The following is a 17,786-nucleotide window of genomic DNA, read 5'->3' on the forward strand; positions in this document are numbered from 1 at the left end:
AACCTGGATAGGCCGAATGAAGAGATCACTCACCGGTGCTAGATCGTTTCTGCGCCACAGCTGGTCCCGCACAGAACACGCACTTCCAGAAGGGTTGTTCGCGAAGCTGCGGTGACCGTGCTCACTCACTGCTTGTGCAAAGTCTGCGCGCCGACGACTTTCGACGCCTCCGGGCTCAAGGATTAAACCGGCCAAAGGCCTCTTCCTTCTTTTCTCGAGACGTGCAGCCCGCTCTTCGGCAGTTTCTTCCGCACGCTGCCTCCTCCGGGTGTCGTTGCGCCTCGCAAGTCTGGCTTCGCGCAAAGACGCCGGGCTCGGGGGTTCTTCTTCGGCTGCCGCAGAGTGCAAGCGAGCTCGTTTAGCTGCATCGCGAAGCCGCCGTTTCTCGCGCCTCCTGGCACGCTCTTCCTCCGTTTCCTCGGCACGTCGTCTACGCAGCCTCTCGTTCCGACGCTCTCGATAACTCAGACCGATCTCTTCCGCAGTTGAAGAGTCACTCCGGGACGTGGCACGACTTCTTCTAGCCGCATCTTCCTTACGACGCTTCTCGAGTCGTGCGGCGCGCTCTTCTGGCGTCTCTTGAGCGCGTCGTCTCTTCCTCGCTTCGTTCTGTCGTTGTTGCTTCTCTTTCGCACTCTCCATAACGACTACAATACACTGCTGTTGCTGATAGGAAGAAAGAAAAATTGGCTGTGGTTTAGCTGTGATTAAACCTGGTTGAATGACGAAAGCTTGCTTAGCTTCCGTCTTATAATTTAACTGTTCCGAAGCAGTAGAGCAACTAGATACAGATATGGACTCTTCGTCGGTAACTTCCATGGCGAGACGGGTCAACCAACGCTTAGCGCACCGCTTAATGTCCCAGTGCAGCCGCCACGGAGGGAGCGCAAGGCGAGGAAGTCGTGCTATAAACGGAGAGACCACCTGCTAGACGCGGCGCCGGCCCGGGGGGCGACGGCACACGCGACGAGCGGCTCCCTCCTAGCTGCGGCGGGGAGCAAGCTGACGTCACGCGTCGTCATAGCAACGGAGAGAGCGGACGTCACACCACCTGTCAAGCACAGCGCCGGCTCTGGGGGCAGCACGGCATACGCGACGGGCGGTCAGGCCTGGCGTAGTATTGCTTTGGCAATAAAACGGAAAGTGCACGGGCCTGCCTACTGGCTCAAGCCGAGCCACGCTCGCTGCCGCGTGCTGAAAGTAGGAGTGTTAAAAGATAGGAGAGCAAAGATAGAAAGAAAAGAATGCACTGAGGCGAAGCGCACATATATACATACCCCCCCCCCCCCACCCACCCGCAAGGCGACACCTCCTCTCCCTCTACCCCAGCGGAGCACATCTGGTGGAGCGAGCGGCGTCGAAGGCGGCGCCGACTGTTGGAGCGCGGCTGCGGCGTTGCTAGGCAACGGCGGCTCAAGGTCGTTCGTCGGCCACGGAGTACGGCTGAAGTGCGACCAGGCGACGAGCCGAGCCGGCTGGCGTAGTGTTGCTTTCGCAAGCAAAACTACGCCGTATTGAGGAGCACGGAGTGCGGTTTGATTGTTCAAGCCGCAGAGGCCTCACGTTTTGTGCTTCCACTGCTCGAACGAGAATGTGACAAATGTGGCTCGTGGTAGAGCCACGCATGTCGTATTAGTGGTTGTGTTTAAGATCAGTGCGTGAAAAAAAAAAAATTTCAGGGGGCACTTTGTTGACCTAAAGTGCTGCGAGGCGAAAGCCTTTAGCGCGGTGTTGCCGCTTGTGTCACTAATGTATGCTTAAGATGTTGATTAAGTACTCAATTGTTTGTGAGTTATATGCTGGAGACACTGCAGGTTTTCGAAGCATCGGTCTGATTCGACGCCTTTCCACAAACACTCTCCTGCGTCCTAGACAAGTACATATGCGTTGGCAGGAAGCAGCGTAGTCTCGGCTGCGGAACGGAGGATGGTGGTTCGAATCTCATTGTGCACATCTATTTTTTTTTCTAATCGAGTTGTTCAAGAGCGTGATATCGGACGGACGTAGGCTCTTGGCCGCGAGTATGAGCCATTATTGCCTTAAAACAGTATTCACTGGCACATTAACTATTGGGCCCTTTATGCCATAATGACCATTTTTCCAATTCATGAGCCTGCGGGTCTGTACAAAGGGTTTGCGGGGAGACAGCAATCATTCGGCTACAAGATTCAACCGCGGCAAACCCTCTGGCATAGGCGGATATTTGTACCCATTAGACACACTGTACAGTGGAAACTTTTCTTCTCTGAGACTGGCTTTACACGTGTTACACACCACTGCACTCGCTAACGTTTGCTCATCCCACTCTGGGTAAGCCCTCCTCAAAGTAGGGAACATAAGTTCGCTTACCGGTGTAAGTTTGTCCTTATGCCACAACCGTTCACACACAGAACACACACAGCCAAAGGGATTGTTTGTAAAGCGTCTGTGAAATTCGCGAGTTGCGGGCTCACACTCCTTGACTCTTCTCGCATGCTCTTCACGTCGTTGAAGTGCAATGTCCCCCTCCGGTTGAACCACACCAGTCTTGGCAAGAGATTTCTCTCGTCGCTTCTTCAATCGTTGAGCTTTCGCTTCGGGTGATTCTTCCGCTTGGCGCTTTCTCCTCGACTTGTTATGCGTCGCTTTCCTAGCAGCGTCTCGCTCTCTTTCCCTGGCAAGGCGTTGCTCTCTCTGTTCAGGCGTTTCTTCAGCACGCCGTTGTCTTCTGTTCAGGTTGTAGAGTTCCATTCTGCTCATCGAACGTGTAGATGCAGTCTCGTCGCCATTTAAAGCATCCATAAGGCTTGCTGTCGAACGATCAGGTGTCGCCAAAGTCGCGTCAGCATTGAGAGCATGCATGATACTTGCAGATGCACCCAGATCAAGAGATGTTGAACGCATTCGCCTGGCTGCATAATATGCACGCCGTTTAGCTAAACGTTGTTCCCGCTCTTCATCCGTTTCTTCCGCACGCCGCCGCTTCTTAGCTGCAGCACATCGTTGCAGCTTCACCTTATACACATCGTCCGACATACCGTGGAGGATTCGCTGGGACGACTGCGACGAGCCGAGTTGGGTGGCCGCTTTTCCACAGCTGGCATGACGTCACGTACAGCGAGCTCCTCCCCCACGGCAGCGGCGCGTGTAGGGTTCGCTGGGGCGATCGCGACGAGCCGAGTTGGGGGGGCCGCTTTTCCACAGCTGGCATGACGTCACGTAGAGCGAGCGCCCCTCGCGGCAGCGGCGCGTAGCTGCAGCATGGAGGATTCGCTGGGACGATCGCGACTCGGGTCTCGCAATTGTACAACTGGCCTAGCAGCGCCGATTTCGCCGTGTTCGAACCCGCCCGGCCGCCATGTCCCGGAGTGACTCTTCCAACTGCGGAAGAGACCGGTTCGAGTTCTCGAGAGCGTCGGAATGAGACGTTGCGTAGACGACGTGCCGAGGAAACGAAACTTTCGCAATTCAACCAGTGTTAACCATAGCTAAACCACAGCTAATTTTCGATCGGGCAAACTGGCGCGAGCGACAATCGTAAGCAGTGGTGATTCTGCCTGAATGCCTTGCGTGGCGAAGTTCTCGGCGCTTGCTCTGCTCTGCTTCCAGGTAAGCTTAATCGTTCGTTCGCTGGCGTTTCTTCGCCGCTGCGTCCGCTTCTCGCTGTTCTTCGCTGGCGGTCGACGCTGAAGCCGTCGCGCTAGCAGTCTGCGACGGTAGGCTCGTGCGTCTGCTTCTCGCTAGCCGCGCTCGCTTTGCTGCACCATCTAGTGCTGGCCCTTCGATCCGCTTAGCGTAGTACGCTGTCGTTGCCTTTGCTGCTCGGCACGGCGAGCACGCTGAACCGCCTCTGGGTCCCCGATGGCGTCTGACATCCTCGCTGGAATCCTCGGCCTTGGCCCGCGGAGCAGGTGATGTTAGTTAGTTATATGGGGTTTTATGGCGCATAAGCGACTGTGGCTATCATGCGCCAAACATAAGGCTAGATGATCTGTTTATTAAGTGTGTAGATGTTATGATAAATCTAAAACACTGGCTTTCTTCAGAAACTTACAAACAAGACAAAAATCTACGAGTGCTTGCTCGCCTAAAAGCAATGCGGGATGAAATGGAATGTGTTCTACGAATTGGAAAAACAGCGCAATCAAAGACGAGACACAAGAGAAGCACAGAACACCAGAGCTAACAACCAAATGGTTTATTGCTACAGGTGAGGCAGCATATAAATGAAATGGCACGAGTAACAACACAAAAAAAGCATGAGAGAAAGATACCGCACAACCACACAACTTGACTAAAAAAAGGGGGCACGTCACTGATTAAGATACGCAAGTTCCTTTGAAAGTAGGTTTATCGATGGGCTGCTGATACAGGTGTTACCGAGCTTTCTGATATGGCAAGCCTCTGAAATGAGCCTTGTGGTCTCATCTTTATAACGGGCGATGATAGTGGTCCTACTGAGGTGCGCTTCGCAATCATCACACTCAGCACAGTGCACAGCAAGATGGCTTCTGCGAGACTTGTTCTCTATATCTTTTGCATGTTCACGTAGTCTATCATTGATGCATCGTCCCGTCTCACCGATGTAGAAACTGCCACAAGAGGTCGGGATCTTGTAAACGACACCAACACGACACTGAACGAACTTCCGCTTATGCTTCTTCTGGCAGCCTTTTTTTCCAATTCGTAAAACATGTACCAACCAGCCCGTATTTGCCCTCTTCTGGAATGTGTTCATTGTAAGACACAGTAAATTTTTTTTTCTAAGTTCTTCGAGATGCGAACAACAGATTAAAATGTGATTAACTGTGAGCTCATCGCCACACATTTCACACCCAGGTTTGTCTTTTTTTGCTAATAAGAAGCTATAGGTGATGTGTGTATGACCTATGCGTAAACGACATAACGTTACTTCGATAAAACGCTCTTTATGGTGGCATGATTTCAATTCTTCTAAAAGGGGCTTTACATATTGCAGCTTTCATTTTCCCAAGAAGCTTGCCATTTACATACTGACTTCATGTAAACCCTAGGTGGCAAGTTCGCATGTTTTATTTCCATGGTTCTGGCATGTACAGCACACACGTCTGCTCTCTCATTGTCCCTAGTGCCAACGTGACTGGGAACCCAGAAGAATTTTATAGCGTGTTTCTGTGTCGTGGCCTTCACTATATTACGTATGATGCTTCCTATCAGTAGCTCCGTGGCATTTTTGGAGTTTAATGCAGTAAGGACGCTCAGTGAATCAGTATAAATGATGCTGTTTTTGATGTTTTCATCTGTTTTCTGTACCGCGACACAGATGGCATAACACTCAGCGGTGAAAACTGGAGCACATGGGGCGGTCGTACTGCATTTTTTTTCCTTGTATTACTGCACTTCCAACATGAGCATGAGTTTTTGTACCATCAGTACGTTCAGAACTTGGCATCGTTCTTCGAAGCGCAAGAGCAACGGCTTAATTGCGCGAGGCTTGTTGTTGATGAGAATTCGGGATGGGCACTTTGTGACAATAGGGTAACAGAGTTGTCTAGGCTGAGAAAGGATTTTGGGGAGGTATGTACAAGTTAGTGCAGTTCTTTGATCTTCTAAAGCAGGTTCATTAGTTTCCACATACAGACTCGCTATTGAGGACATTCTGTAAGCACTGGAAGATAACTGTAAACCAAGATTGTGAATAAGATCTGGTCGTTTTATGTAGGGCTGTTTTGCTGAGCCATACACTATGGACCCATAGTCTAACTTAGAGCGAACCAGAGAACGATATATATGAAACAGGCATGCCCTATCAGACCCTCAGCGTTTTCTTGAGAGTAGTTTCAGCACATTGAGGGCCTGGGAAGCTTTTTTCTTTAAGTTGTGTATATGTTGTAAGAAAGTGACTTTTTTATCGAAAGTGACACCTAAAAATTTATGCTCTTGCTTTACTGGTAGTGGAGTATGGTTTAGATACAGTGTGGGGTCGGCCTGTATGCCTCGGCTCAAAGAGAACAGAACCGCTACTGTTTTCTGAGGAGAAAATCTAAACCTGTTCCTATCTGCCCAGGTAGCCAGTTTATTTATTGTCATTTGTATCTGTCGCTCACAAGTAAGGTATACTGGAAGACGTGCGTGCTATTTGCAGGTCATCTATGTAAACTGAGTACATTATGGATTTGGGATTACTTTTCCCATGGAGTTCATTTTGATGACGAATAAGGTCGTGCTGAGGATGCAACACTGGGGTACACCAGTTTCTTGAGTAAAAGTGTCGGAGAATGTTGCGCCTAGGCAGACTCTGAACGTGCAGCTGGTCAGGAAGTCGCTCAAACAGCTCAGCATCCTGCCTCGGATACCTAGATCCACTAGGTCTCGGAGGATACCGAACCTCCACGTGGTATCGTAGGCCTTCTCCAGGTCGAAGAAGACCCCGATACAGTGTTGGTTTTGGATGAACGCTTCCCGGACTGTGTTCTCAAAGCGGACAAGGTGATCGGTTGTGGAACATGTCTTTTTAAACCCGCATTGGTGTATATCTAAATGTTGCCGGGACTGAACTATGAAGGTTAGTCTGATATTTAGAATGCTCTCGAATGATTTTGCTATACAGCTAGAGAGTGCTATTGGTCTGTAACTGATGGGACTAGTTGGTGGCTTGCCAGGTTTTAGGAAGGGTACTATGATTGCTTCTTTCCATGCTTGAGGGATTTCTCCAGTCATTTATATTTTATTTAAAAATTTTAGGAGAGCCTCTATGGCAGTCTCAGAGAGGTGGGCAAGCATGGCGAAATGTATATTGTTTGAGCCTGGTGCTGTCTTTTTACCACATGTTAGTACTGTGTTTACTTCCTGCAGTGTGATGAGCTGATTGTAGTCTTCATGTATGCATGTTCCGAAGGGAAGTTTTTGTGTTTCTACTACTGTTTTATGCTCTTGGAATGTGTGTGTGTTTGGATGAGTTTGAAACTGAGGGAAAATGCCCACCCAATAAGTTGGCCTGCACTTCTAATGTTGTTTGAGTACCAGGTGTTGTTAGGATTGGAAATGTGAAAGGAGTAAAATTCCCTGTGAATTTCCACACCTGTCCCCACATTTTCTTTGATGATATTCAGCTGTTTATCGAGGATATGTGCTGTTGCCATGACGCCCTTTCTGTGTTGTGTCCCGTGTATCGCGCTTTGGCTCTAGCCCTTTTGCAGGTGAGCAAGTTTCCAGCAGTGGGATATCTATGAAGGTTGCCAGCCAATTTGCATTAATTTTACCACCAAACTTTCCCTGTTTTTCGTGCAATTTCAGACGTTTGTGGAATAGCCTCTACTGCTGCAGATAATTACGCATGTTACAAATTTATCATTTATTTCCTCTATAGTAAGGGTTTTGGCATATTCGTTTTCCGGTGTGGCCTTCGTTCTGAAAAGTGCCCAATCGGCGAGGTGAATTTTCCATCGCCCTGATCTCGTGGGGTGACGGATGTTGCTGATGTTAGAACTGTAGGTAAGTCGTCACTTCCCTGAGGGTCGTCTAAAACATCCCAAATAAAATCATTAAAAATCGATGGAGATGCAAATGCTAAATCGAGACAGCATATTTCCAGAGCTGGGGCAGCAATATGTGGCTTTTCCCGTATTCATTAAACATATGTTATTTGAAAGAATAAAATCCTTGATGAGCTGTCCCCCGGAATCAGTATGCTCACTTCCCCAGAATGAGAAGTGTGCATTAAAATCCCCAATTATCATGGCTGAGGCAATTGTTCTTCTAAGTCATGCATGGTATTTGTGTTGTGTGGTGGTAAGTACACAGAGCATATTGTTATCGTTTTATGGCTAATGATGCTTACTGCGATCACTTCTAAGGTCGTCTTAATGGTACCTCTCTTGCAGGGACGTCAATTTGCGTAATGGTAGCGACGCCTCCTGAGAGTCGGCTAGCCTGCACTCTGTCTTTCCGGAACATATTATATTGTTTTAAGATGTCTGCGTGCTGTGGCCCAAGGTTCGTTTCCTGTAGGCGCCACACGGCCTGAATAAGCGACATGACGGGCAGCGTCGTATCAGGGACCTATGGTGGGGATATCACAGGTGAGAGGGCAATTGTTTTGAGTATATCAGTTATGTCTGCGTAGACCACTATATTTCCATTGTATGAGATACGCCACTGTGATAAGCTGGAGATTGGGGAAGGTTACTTATTTTCAGGAGGAGTGAGTCGTGGTTTCCCTTTCTTTTTCCCCGAGGGATTCTCGCCGCCGCAGAAGCGGTGGGCAGGTGATGTGTCGGAAGCGCGGACTGGCGAAGCGCTTCGCGCGTCGCACAACTATAGGCAGCGGAGAGGGAGAAGCGCCGCACGTACTACAGTGGCGCCGCAAGCAAGATGCGAGCGGGAGAGGGGGGGCCTCGGCTATCATCGCCTCTCGCACGCTGACGCGAGCGCCGCCAGAGTGACTTCGGAGGGGCGGGCCAGACGGATTGTTGATGTTTATAGGTCCTATAAACATTGCTACGTGCTCACTTCGCCCTGGCAGACGCGATGCAAGTGTCAGGTGACGCAAGGCTGTGTGAGGAGCCATCCAAAGCCGTACGCCGGCACACAAGCCTTGGATCGTTGATCGAAGCACCGAGCCTGCAAGCGAAGATTCGTGTACCTCGCCCCCTCCCCCGCCCAGTCACCTGGATCACCGCGAGGGTGTAAAGAGGGAGAAGTCCATGGAGGAAGGAAAGCCGCCGTGCCGGCACTGCTCCGGTCTGGCGCTCTGGCTGCCGAAGTATCGCTCGCCTAGAGGGTGGCGCCCTCTGTGTTGAGCAGCGGAAAGCAGTGGCACCAATCCACGGCGGCCGCGCGCTCCGCTCGAGACCGGCAAAGTGGGGAGGGGAGGGGGGGGGGGAGCTACCGCAGTCGAGCTGGCAAAAGGCTCCCAAGCTCTTCGCTGCCGCCTTTCGGCATCATTCAACCGCCGCTGAGCCAGTCGACGCTCCCGTTCTTCGTCGGTCTCTGCCGATAGCTTGGCACGTTTACCTTCCCTACCTCTAGCTAAGTACTTGGCATGACTGGCAACGTCAGCCGGATGATCAGACCCGGCCCGTCGCCTACGAGAACGTCCCGACGGCGCAGACGTTCCCGGCCGGCTCGCTCCGTCCATAGCGAGAAACTGCGAGGCGGCGCCAGCCTCCCTTTCAAGCGAACGGCGAGTCACGTGCTTAGTCACGTGCACACAGCTGGCGGCGGCAGGAGCGACACACCTCCACTTGGTCGAACGTACCGCTCCAATGACCTAGGCACGACGAGGCTAGCAAAGCTTTCGCTTTAAAATTGCCTGAGGTCCAACCCGACTGTAACTACACGAGCGCAGAGCTCGGCTACGCCAGGTTAATTAGGCGCGGTTTTGCTTTGATCGATTCACTTACCGCTGTCAAATCTTTGGCAAACCACAGCCTCTCGCACATGCTACACACGTCCAAACGGATTTTCGCCGAAATTCTTGCGGAATCGGTTGGTCGCAGACACTGTGCTAATCGAATCGCATGGTCGACAGGCCGTCTTCGGCTTGTTGTCGCAGCGGCCATGTCTTGCTTGTCCCGGTGTCGACGGCGCTGTAAGCGAAGCAGCGGCCTCGGCTACGCGCTTTGTCTCCTTACGTTCACGGCGCTGTAAGCGAAGCAGCGGCCTCGGCTACGCGCTTTGTCTCCTTACGTTCACGCACTGTTTGAAGAATTTTTGTTATTGTCTCGTCTCTCGTTCTACATCCGACTCTGTATCACACGTTTTCGTGTGTACCGCAGCTCGTCTCCGAGCAATATCAGCCGGATGACCCGACTCTGCTTCGCCGCCGCCGAGTCCGGCTGTGGTTTTATTTTGTCCCTCTCCACTCTGAGCACACGATTCCGAAAGCGGTGGCACAGGTGTTACCCAAGGCGGGGGAGGCAGCGGCAAGCGAGGCACGTGACCTGACGTCACAGCCACAGCTGCGTCCCTCCTCCCGGTTGTCAAGCAGTTTTGACCGAGCCTTAGATGCGGACAGCGGAGCTTCTCGCTCTAAAATTGGTGCGGTTCAACTGTGCTGGCACCTAGTGCGTCGAGCGTAAGCTTTGTTGCGCTTGGTTTAGCGCATGTTTGGTTACACAAAGGTATGTCGCGGTTGAGCGATCGGCTAAGCGAACGGTACGATTAATCGGACGCTCGTTAGTCACACTCATGGAGGATAAAAACGGGCAGACCAGGCGGCAAAGGTGGATACCGATACCCACGGCTTACACCGTAGAGTGGAATTTTCTGCTTGACCAGAGAGCCCTTGCACGTTCCACAAACACTCGCCACAGTCTCATCCGACCATTCTGGAAATGCCAAACGCTGACGCAAAGTATCATACATTGGATTACTCACCGGTGTCAAGTCCTTTTGGTGCCACAGTCTCTCGCACACACCACACATGCGTCCAAACGGATTGTTCACAAAGTCAGCTTCAAATGTCCGGGTCGCAGATGCACTTTCGGAAACTAAAATGGCCTGGCTTAGCTTATGGTTAAGCCTAGGATGCGAAGCATACGCGGCATCGGTGAGACATTCTTGAGTCTGCAGTAAAACCATTTCTTCTGCGCGCTGCTCCTCTCGTTTCTCACTTTGCTTCTTCCGGTAAGCACGCTCCTTTACAAGGCGCTGTTCCCGCTGTTCAGGAGTTTCCTCAGCACGCATTCTCCGTTTGGTAGCATTTCGCCGCTCGAACCGAGTAGAAGTACTCGAAGCTTCATCCTTCACCTCGGCTGTCGAACGCTGCCGTCTAGCTGCATACTGTGCACGTCGCTTGGCAAGCCGCACTTCTCGCTCTTCTCCCGTTTCCGTGGCTCTTTGCAACTTGCGCTTTGCGGTCTGGCGAGCCGCCCTCTCCCTGGCCGACATCTCGCTGCTCAACTGACTCAACGAGTGCGTCGCCTTTTATACAATTGCGTGACGTCAGTATCTCCTAGCGGTAGGAGCGGGAGTTAGGCCGCCGGCGGAGGCTGCGCGTCCGCAAGCGAGCGCACGAGTTGAGCCCCAGCTTTCACAGCTGTTGTGACGTCATATCACGTGGTGCGCCGATGTAGGTCAAGTGGTAGCTACGCGGCCGCGCGCGGCGCAGCAAGGAAGAGCTCGGTTGCGCGGCTAGTATGCTTCGCATAAAATGGTGTGACCAGTCACACGACGGGCCTTTACATTCCCTTCTGTTGTTGCCGTTGGTTCCCCTTGACCTCCCAAAGGCCCCCATCTGAGCTGCTATGCGCCGCCTGCTACGGCCCGCATATTGGCGTCTCCGCTTGGCAAGGCGTTCCTCTCTGTTCGGGCGTCTCCGCTGCTCTCTTCGCCTTCCTACGCTCGTTCTCTCTTTGTTGAGTAGCCAAGTGCCAGGCGACAACCTCAGGATGGGAAGAGTTAATCTTCTCTTGTCCATACCGCCGTTTAGCAGCGGCTGGACTCTCCTTCTTTGCATCCATGTCGGATGTTGCGATACAGCCGCCAATTACACCTCCGCCTTTTATACGAAATGCTGCGCATGCGACACGCGGTTCGGGTGATAGAGCGGCGAGGCGGCGACGAAGTGCGCGGTGCACCTGTGAGGTCTCTCTGGTTACCGTGGTATCGGCGCATGCGCACAAGTGCTCATCGGTGTGACGTCACGCGCGACTCCGACGGTGGAGCGGGCGTGCGGCGACGGCACCTGATGCTCCTCTCCGGTTGCATTGGTAACGGCGCATGCGCACAACTGGCCTCTCCCGGCCACCGCGAATGCTCGACTGGTAGCCCAGTGTAGTTCTTACGACGCTCTTCCCCCTCTATCTGAAGTGAACTTCGAGCAGACGACTCATCCCGCTTCACCGCACCGCCTTTTGAGCTGCTCCTTCAGCAGGCTCACCTTTACGCGCAAAGAACCCGTGCAGCCCTTTGAAAAATAAATCCAGTTGATCTTAAGTTGAAAGAGCTGGCATTGTGAGCTAAGCCCGGTAAACACATCCAAGTATTTTATTCAGACAACATTAAGGGTTGTTTTAAGAGGCAGTCAAAGACAAAAATGTCTCACTTCGTGCAAGCCCCTTCTCGCCTCATACAGTTCGGTAAGAAGCGGTGAAATGACGTAACTCACCGCACAGTTCTTTATTAATCATAGTTACAATCAAAGATCATCACAAAGTAGTTGGAGCGGCTAAAAAATGACATCACAAAAAACTGAATATGTAATCCTACTAGTAATATAGCAATGATACAGACGCAATGTTGGTAATTACAAAATGTGAGAAAAACGTTCGTTACAACTGAGAATATTTTTTATTAAAATGAAGTGGTCCAGCATGCATGGGGAATGCACTCAATTGTGGCTCTTTTTTTTCAGAACCCTGCACAGGTACTTTCTTCAATAACATAGAAACGGTATGGAAAGATAATGTAAACACACGTGCAGTGTCTATGCTGACGCATACACATAGCTTTCTCAATTCAAAATGCTACAAAGCAGGAACAGACGGCAGCAGAAACCTGGGCGCCCTTGGAGACACCCGAACGGCGGCACCCCGAAGAGAGCGGACAAAAGACCACCAACAGCCCGGCGCCTTTAATTGGCAGCGACATTAGGGAGAGCCGCGCGGTCGGCTACAGACGGCGCTTCAGCTACACGCCCGCAAGCGGTCTCCTTCCCGAATGAACTCCAGATGTCAAACACGGAGCAGGTGTGGGGGGTGGGGACGCGACTACCAAACCATGTGCACGTGCGGGTAAGAGAGAGAGAGAGTGCCTCGTGGACATTGAGGGTGCAAAAGCGTGTGGACGGGGCCAGTGCGAAAAGAACAGTCGTCGGAAGAAGACGTGTGTAATGCCTCTTGAATATAGCCAATGTTTTTGTTATCGTTAAACAGTTTTGTCCCTGTGTGATTTTTTCCGCTGTTATTCGAACCCCAAAAGTTTTAAAGTTCAGAGTTGTAGCATTATTGCTAGATTTAAAAGAAGCTACTAGATATACATTACAGCGGGTGCTGCAAACCGCACACGTCCGTTGGCAACCTGTTTCTCTGCTCTGTTTTCAACAGTTTGACTTGCGGAAATACACTTTGCACAGCAGCGCTGCACAGCAGGCGGTACTCTTGTGATCCTTTTTTTCACTTGAGATACGTTGTGCCAGAACTGGCTCGCAGTCAAGTCAGCGAAGTCGCTCAGATCAGAAGTCGCCACTCCCTGTTCACTTCGTTTTCTTTCACGACCAGGGGAAAGACGGGAGGCAACACGATTGCTGTCTTAATTGCCCACAACTTTCGGGTGCAGGACTTGAAGGTTTTTCATCTGTTCACTTTTCAGGGGGAACCGCAGATAAACCTCATGAGCTGCTTTAATAAAAAAAAAAACTCGCAGCCGGAAGTTGTGAACCAGTTACCGGCTAAGCAGTGCGTGCTGCCGGCTAGGGCGGCAGTTGACTTTGCTCCGAGGTAGATTTCTTCCAATGGCAGGAGCTTGGATGGGTCTTTGTTCGCATATCAGACAATGGCGTGGCCTCCAAGTAGTCCCGCTTGATATAGCATTTTGAGTATGCATTTTAGAACGGCCGAATTGTTTTTATGAAGCAAGTTGCGACAGTGCGCTGCGATTGTCTGGAGGGCTGCTATCTCCGGCGACCCCTTTTCCTTCCCTTGGTGGGACCCCGGAGGCGCTCGAACAAGAGACTGTGTGGCGCCAGGAATCGTCGTGTGTCAGGGGACAAGGCCCATTATGACAGCCTGGCCGTCATCTTCATTCCCAGCATTCAACTGGTCAAACACACCCCGCAAGAGTGACAGTGGTGCCGGCCAAAGGAGAAAAGGCCCGAGCCGGTAGGAAAATTGCGGAGAATTAAGACGGGGAATGCCGCAAGCGGTGGCGCTGAGAGGAGGGCCTTTTCCTACATTCGGTTAGCCTCTAATCATATTTCAGTTTGCTAACTGCCTCTCAAACTTCGAATGACGCCCAGCCCATGTCCCCCTGGACTCTCATTTGGAGTGTTGCCATGTGCACCCGAAGCTAACCTGCCTACACTTCATTGATTTCTAGGCCCATTTGCGCTTCTGATTTCGTGCACAGGACTGTATTACCGAAAGTGAGGCCTGGTACCATGATTCTTTTCCATGTGCCTATAACAACCTCACCTCTATTATATATTCACAGAGCTCTATGCTTCACAATGTCTGAATTCCTTTTCCCTCTGTCCTTCAGAATCCTTTCATGCTCTTTCAGATATTTTTTCCCTTCATTTAGCCATATGCCTAGAAGACACTTAATAGTTCTTCACATGGCCAATTTTAGTGCCTTGTATTACTAGTGAGTCATCCCTCTCATCATTATATACCATTATCCCAGACTTCTCTCTACTGAAATGTAGTTTTAACTTGTCGCCCTCCCCTCCACAGATCTCAACTAGTTCCCGCAACCTATCTGGCTTGTCTGCTAGCAGTACAATGTCATTCACATACATCAGTCCACCTAGCAATTTATTGACTTTCTGGCCTCCCTCATATAACTCCCGTCGACTCCTACCTTGCTCTCTTCTAACTTCTTTTCCATTTGACTTATGTATATCATGAAAAGTTGGGGTGATAGTGGACAGCCCTGTCTTAGCCTACTTTTAATTTTAGCTGGCTTTGTGGTTTCTCCCTCCCATGTGACCACCACCCCATTGTCTGTATATACACGTTGTAGAACCTCAACCAGATTTCTGTCTCAACCCAGTCCCTTCAATTGGACCCAAAGCTTTTCCTGATTCCCATTGTCATATGCCCCCTTAATGTCTAAAAATGCTTTCTATAGTGGCCTAGCTCCAACTTGCCTCTGCTATCTCTATACACTCGGTTATAATGAATAGATTATCTACCAACCTTCTGGCCTTTCAGAAGCCGTTCTACTCCTAAGATAAGCTCCCGCAAGATCTCTTCATACTCTGCCCACTCTTCCATTCTCATTTCTACCATTTCCACTGCTAGCCTGTATATAACTGATATAAACATAATTGGTAGGTAAGATTTAATGTTGTCCTTGTTTCCCTCACCTTTGTATATTAGTCTTATCCTGCTCTATTTCCATTCTTTTGGTACGTCTCCTCCCTATTATTTTTTCAATGATCTATCGTAATTTCAATTAGCTTTTTTGGTCTAGTACGTTAATTAATCTCATAGTTATGCCATCAGGTCCTGTCGCTGTTAATATGGGAACCTTGCTTTCTATTCTGTCCCATTCTCTTGCAGTCATCTGGATGAGCTCTTCCTCCCCTGCATTGCTCTCCTCTAGTTCGTTCACCTCAGGCTCTGCAAATGCTGCCTCGATTGTCTGTCTGATATAATCCTGTGTGATCAGTGAGTAGCTTTATGTGCTCTCAAAACCTCTTTGCAGCATTTCTATATTTTTTTATCTATCTCCATCATCCACTGGACACCTGCTCTTCCTATCTTGGCTTGAATTAACACCGATGCTTCCCTTTTGATCTCAAGGTATTTATTACATTTTGAATCCACTTCATCTGGTGTGGCCCCCTCTTCTTTGCTAATCTGTGTCCTCTAAATGACTCTTGGCGCCGTGCTATGGCTGCCTTTACTTCCCTGTCCCATCAGCTTTTTGGTTGGTTTTCCCTTCCGTCTTCCCTTTTTGATTTGGCCCTTTTCTAACTCCCTTTGAAAATCCCCACTAGGTCATCATATGTCTACTCCCCCTCAGCAGCTTGGACACTATGTCTTGATTGCGTTTAGACACTTCCTGCATCTATACATCGCTGAGGTTATGTTTACCTTCCCTCACTTGAGCTTCTATTGCTGATACTGCCCTATCAAATTTAATTTTTCTGTGATCACTCCCCAGGCTTTTTGTATCTTCTTTATAATTTCCATACCGCCGCCATCTTCCCACGATCTACGCTGCCAGGTTCAAACTCCACTCTCTGCCCAGATTTAGCAAGTATCTGAACAGCTGGCAACACACACATACCGTTGGATCATGCATAGTATATTAACTCTATGCTGTCCATAGCACAAGCCATAGAAGCACAAGCACATAAGATTCCGTTGACCCGAAGCTGCAGCAGCGAAAGTTCTGATTATGCCACCGTAAAACACAACAAAAACAAAATGACTGCGCACTTACGTATGTTCGAACATACAGTTCAATCTACAAACTGAAATGCATTGTTAATAAAATAGTCTATTGCATTAAAACTTGCTCACAGCAATCAACTCGTTACACTGCCTGTTTTTGTCACGCCATCTTCACGCCGGCCGATGGGATGCACCAGCTGGCCAAATTCTACTGAAGTTTCACTCAGAATGAAGGTGCGTCAATATCACGCTACAGCACATCCAGAAAACCAGCATCAACGATGCAAAGGTTTTAAAGAAAAGAAGACTGCTAAAGGCGAGATATGCCAAAGCTCCGTCTCGACTGTTGTCACATGGTCCCATCGCATTCACCCGTGAGCAGTGCGTTTACTTTTTTCTTTGTATAAGTCTGTTCAGCATTGGAAGCCTCTCAATGTGACTAGTGTTTGACAAAAACACAGCCACTCACGCCCCATGTTGCAGTGTGATAGCCACTAAGGAACAACATTTTAGGGCTCATATCTGTGAGATCTAATGCAGCTGCCCAGCCAAGCTAGCACACTGCTTAAAATTTTCGCCATTCCGTTCATTGCCTCTAGACAGTGATCAAACTCAGGGGGTCTGAGACTTCTTATCAATATTGGCAAGGAATCTTAGGCCCCCTGAACTAGAATGTAGAGACTGCATGGATCCGAAGTAAGCAACCATTTTATACTGTGCTCGTCAGTGGTGGTCGGAGCATTTCTTCTCTGTTGTTTAGAAAATTTTTCAGTGATTTTTAGTAAGATTCATTAAAATGTTTTCTAAAACCCGAGACTGAAATAAATACAAAGTTGGCAGCACTACACAGAGGGTGGAAGAAAAAGGGAAACCCATGACCTCAACCACGGGTCAGTCCAGAGCTGACCACTCAGCTTCAAGGCTACGTAGCAACAATGATCACACTGGCAGAGCGTGGGGATCATTTGTTCCAAGTTTCTGACATAAACCGAGCAAATAACTACCTTTAAAAATGATTTCTCCCCTTTGTATAACACGATGTGTAAAACAGGCCTTTAGCTGATCTCTCCCTCTTTATTTGCACCTGTGCTTGAATCCCTAGAGATTGCCAGCACATACGCATTGCCAGCACATACCAAATGCTTTTGCCTTGAAGCTTCCGATACCTTTGTATGTGCCAGTGATATCAATTTGCACAAGAATAAATGTAACATTCGTGCATGTAGATACAACCTGCCAGACGATGCGTGTGGTTGGACCCATGTTGCTCGGCATTTGTGATTGAAGTGGTTGGATCATCATCATCATCTTAAGCCTGACCATGCCAAATGCAGGAGAAAGGCCTCTCCCATATCTCTCCAATTAGCCATGTTTTGTGCCAGCTGCGGCCACCCTATCCCCGCAAACTTCTTAATCTCATCCGCCCACCTTTCTGCCACCCCCTGCTACGCTTCCCTTTCCTTAGAATCCACTCTGTTACCTTTACCTTGCCTTGGTTACCTTGCCTTCGCATTACATGCACAGCCCAAGCCTATTTCTTCTTCTTGATTCCAACTAGGATGTCATTAACCTAAGTCTGATTCAATGACCCACTCTGCCCTCTTCCCGTCTCTTAACGTTACGCCCATCATTTTTCTTTCCATAACTCGCTGAGCAATAGTTTTGTTCAGTAGGCGATACAAAATGTATGTATACCCCTGTGTTTACCCGCACCTCCAGCATGCATGCGGGGCTCGATCCGCAGTGCCGGCGGGTACCCAC

General features: G+C 49.8%; 1 protein-coding gene and 1 long non-coding RNA gene across 11 annotated transcripts in view; one reads left to right on the forward strand and one right to left on the reverse strand.

The window, feature by feature from the left end:
* The window catches only part of LOC144128233 (uncharacterized), a 68,821-nt gene that overhangs the window by 47,150 nt on the left and 3,885 nt on the right, over nucleotides 1-17,786 (reverse strand). For 2 of the 10 annotated variants that reach the window (XM_077661477.1, XM_077661478.1), the window contains exon 1: nucleotides 34-1,254. The exons of 6 other annotated variants lie outside the window; for them this stretch is intronic. In XM_077661477.1, coding sequence (XP_077517603.1) covers nucleotides 34-819 — 786 coding nt within the window. In that variant the 5' untranslated portion in view covers nucleotides 820-1,254. Of the gene's footprint in view, nucleotides 1-33; nucleotides 1,255-10,338; nucleotides 12,208-17,786 lie in introns of those variants that run through there. 2 more of the 10 variants (XM_077661479.1, XM_077661483.1) reach the window with 2 other exon arrangements.
* On the forward strand, nucleotides 6,423-16,833 carry LOC144128240 (uncharacterized). Its single transcript, XR_013313756.1, has 3 exons — nucleotides 6,423-7,452; nucleotides 7,842-8,039; nucleotides 12,317-16,833. It is a non-coding gene; the product is annotated as an uncharacterized LOC144128240 (long non-coding RNA).

Source organism: Amblyomma americanum, chromosome 4 (genome assembly GCF_052857255.1).
Source record: "Amblyomma americanum isolate KBUSLIRL-KWMA chromosome 4, ASM5285725v1, whole genome shotgun sequence".
NCBI lineage: Eukaryota > Metazoa > Arthropoda > Arachnida > Ixodida > Ixodidae > Amblyomma > Amblyomma americanum.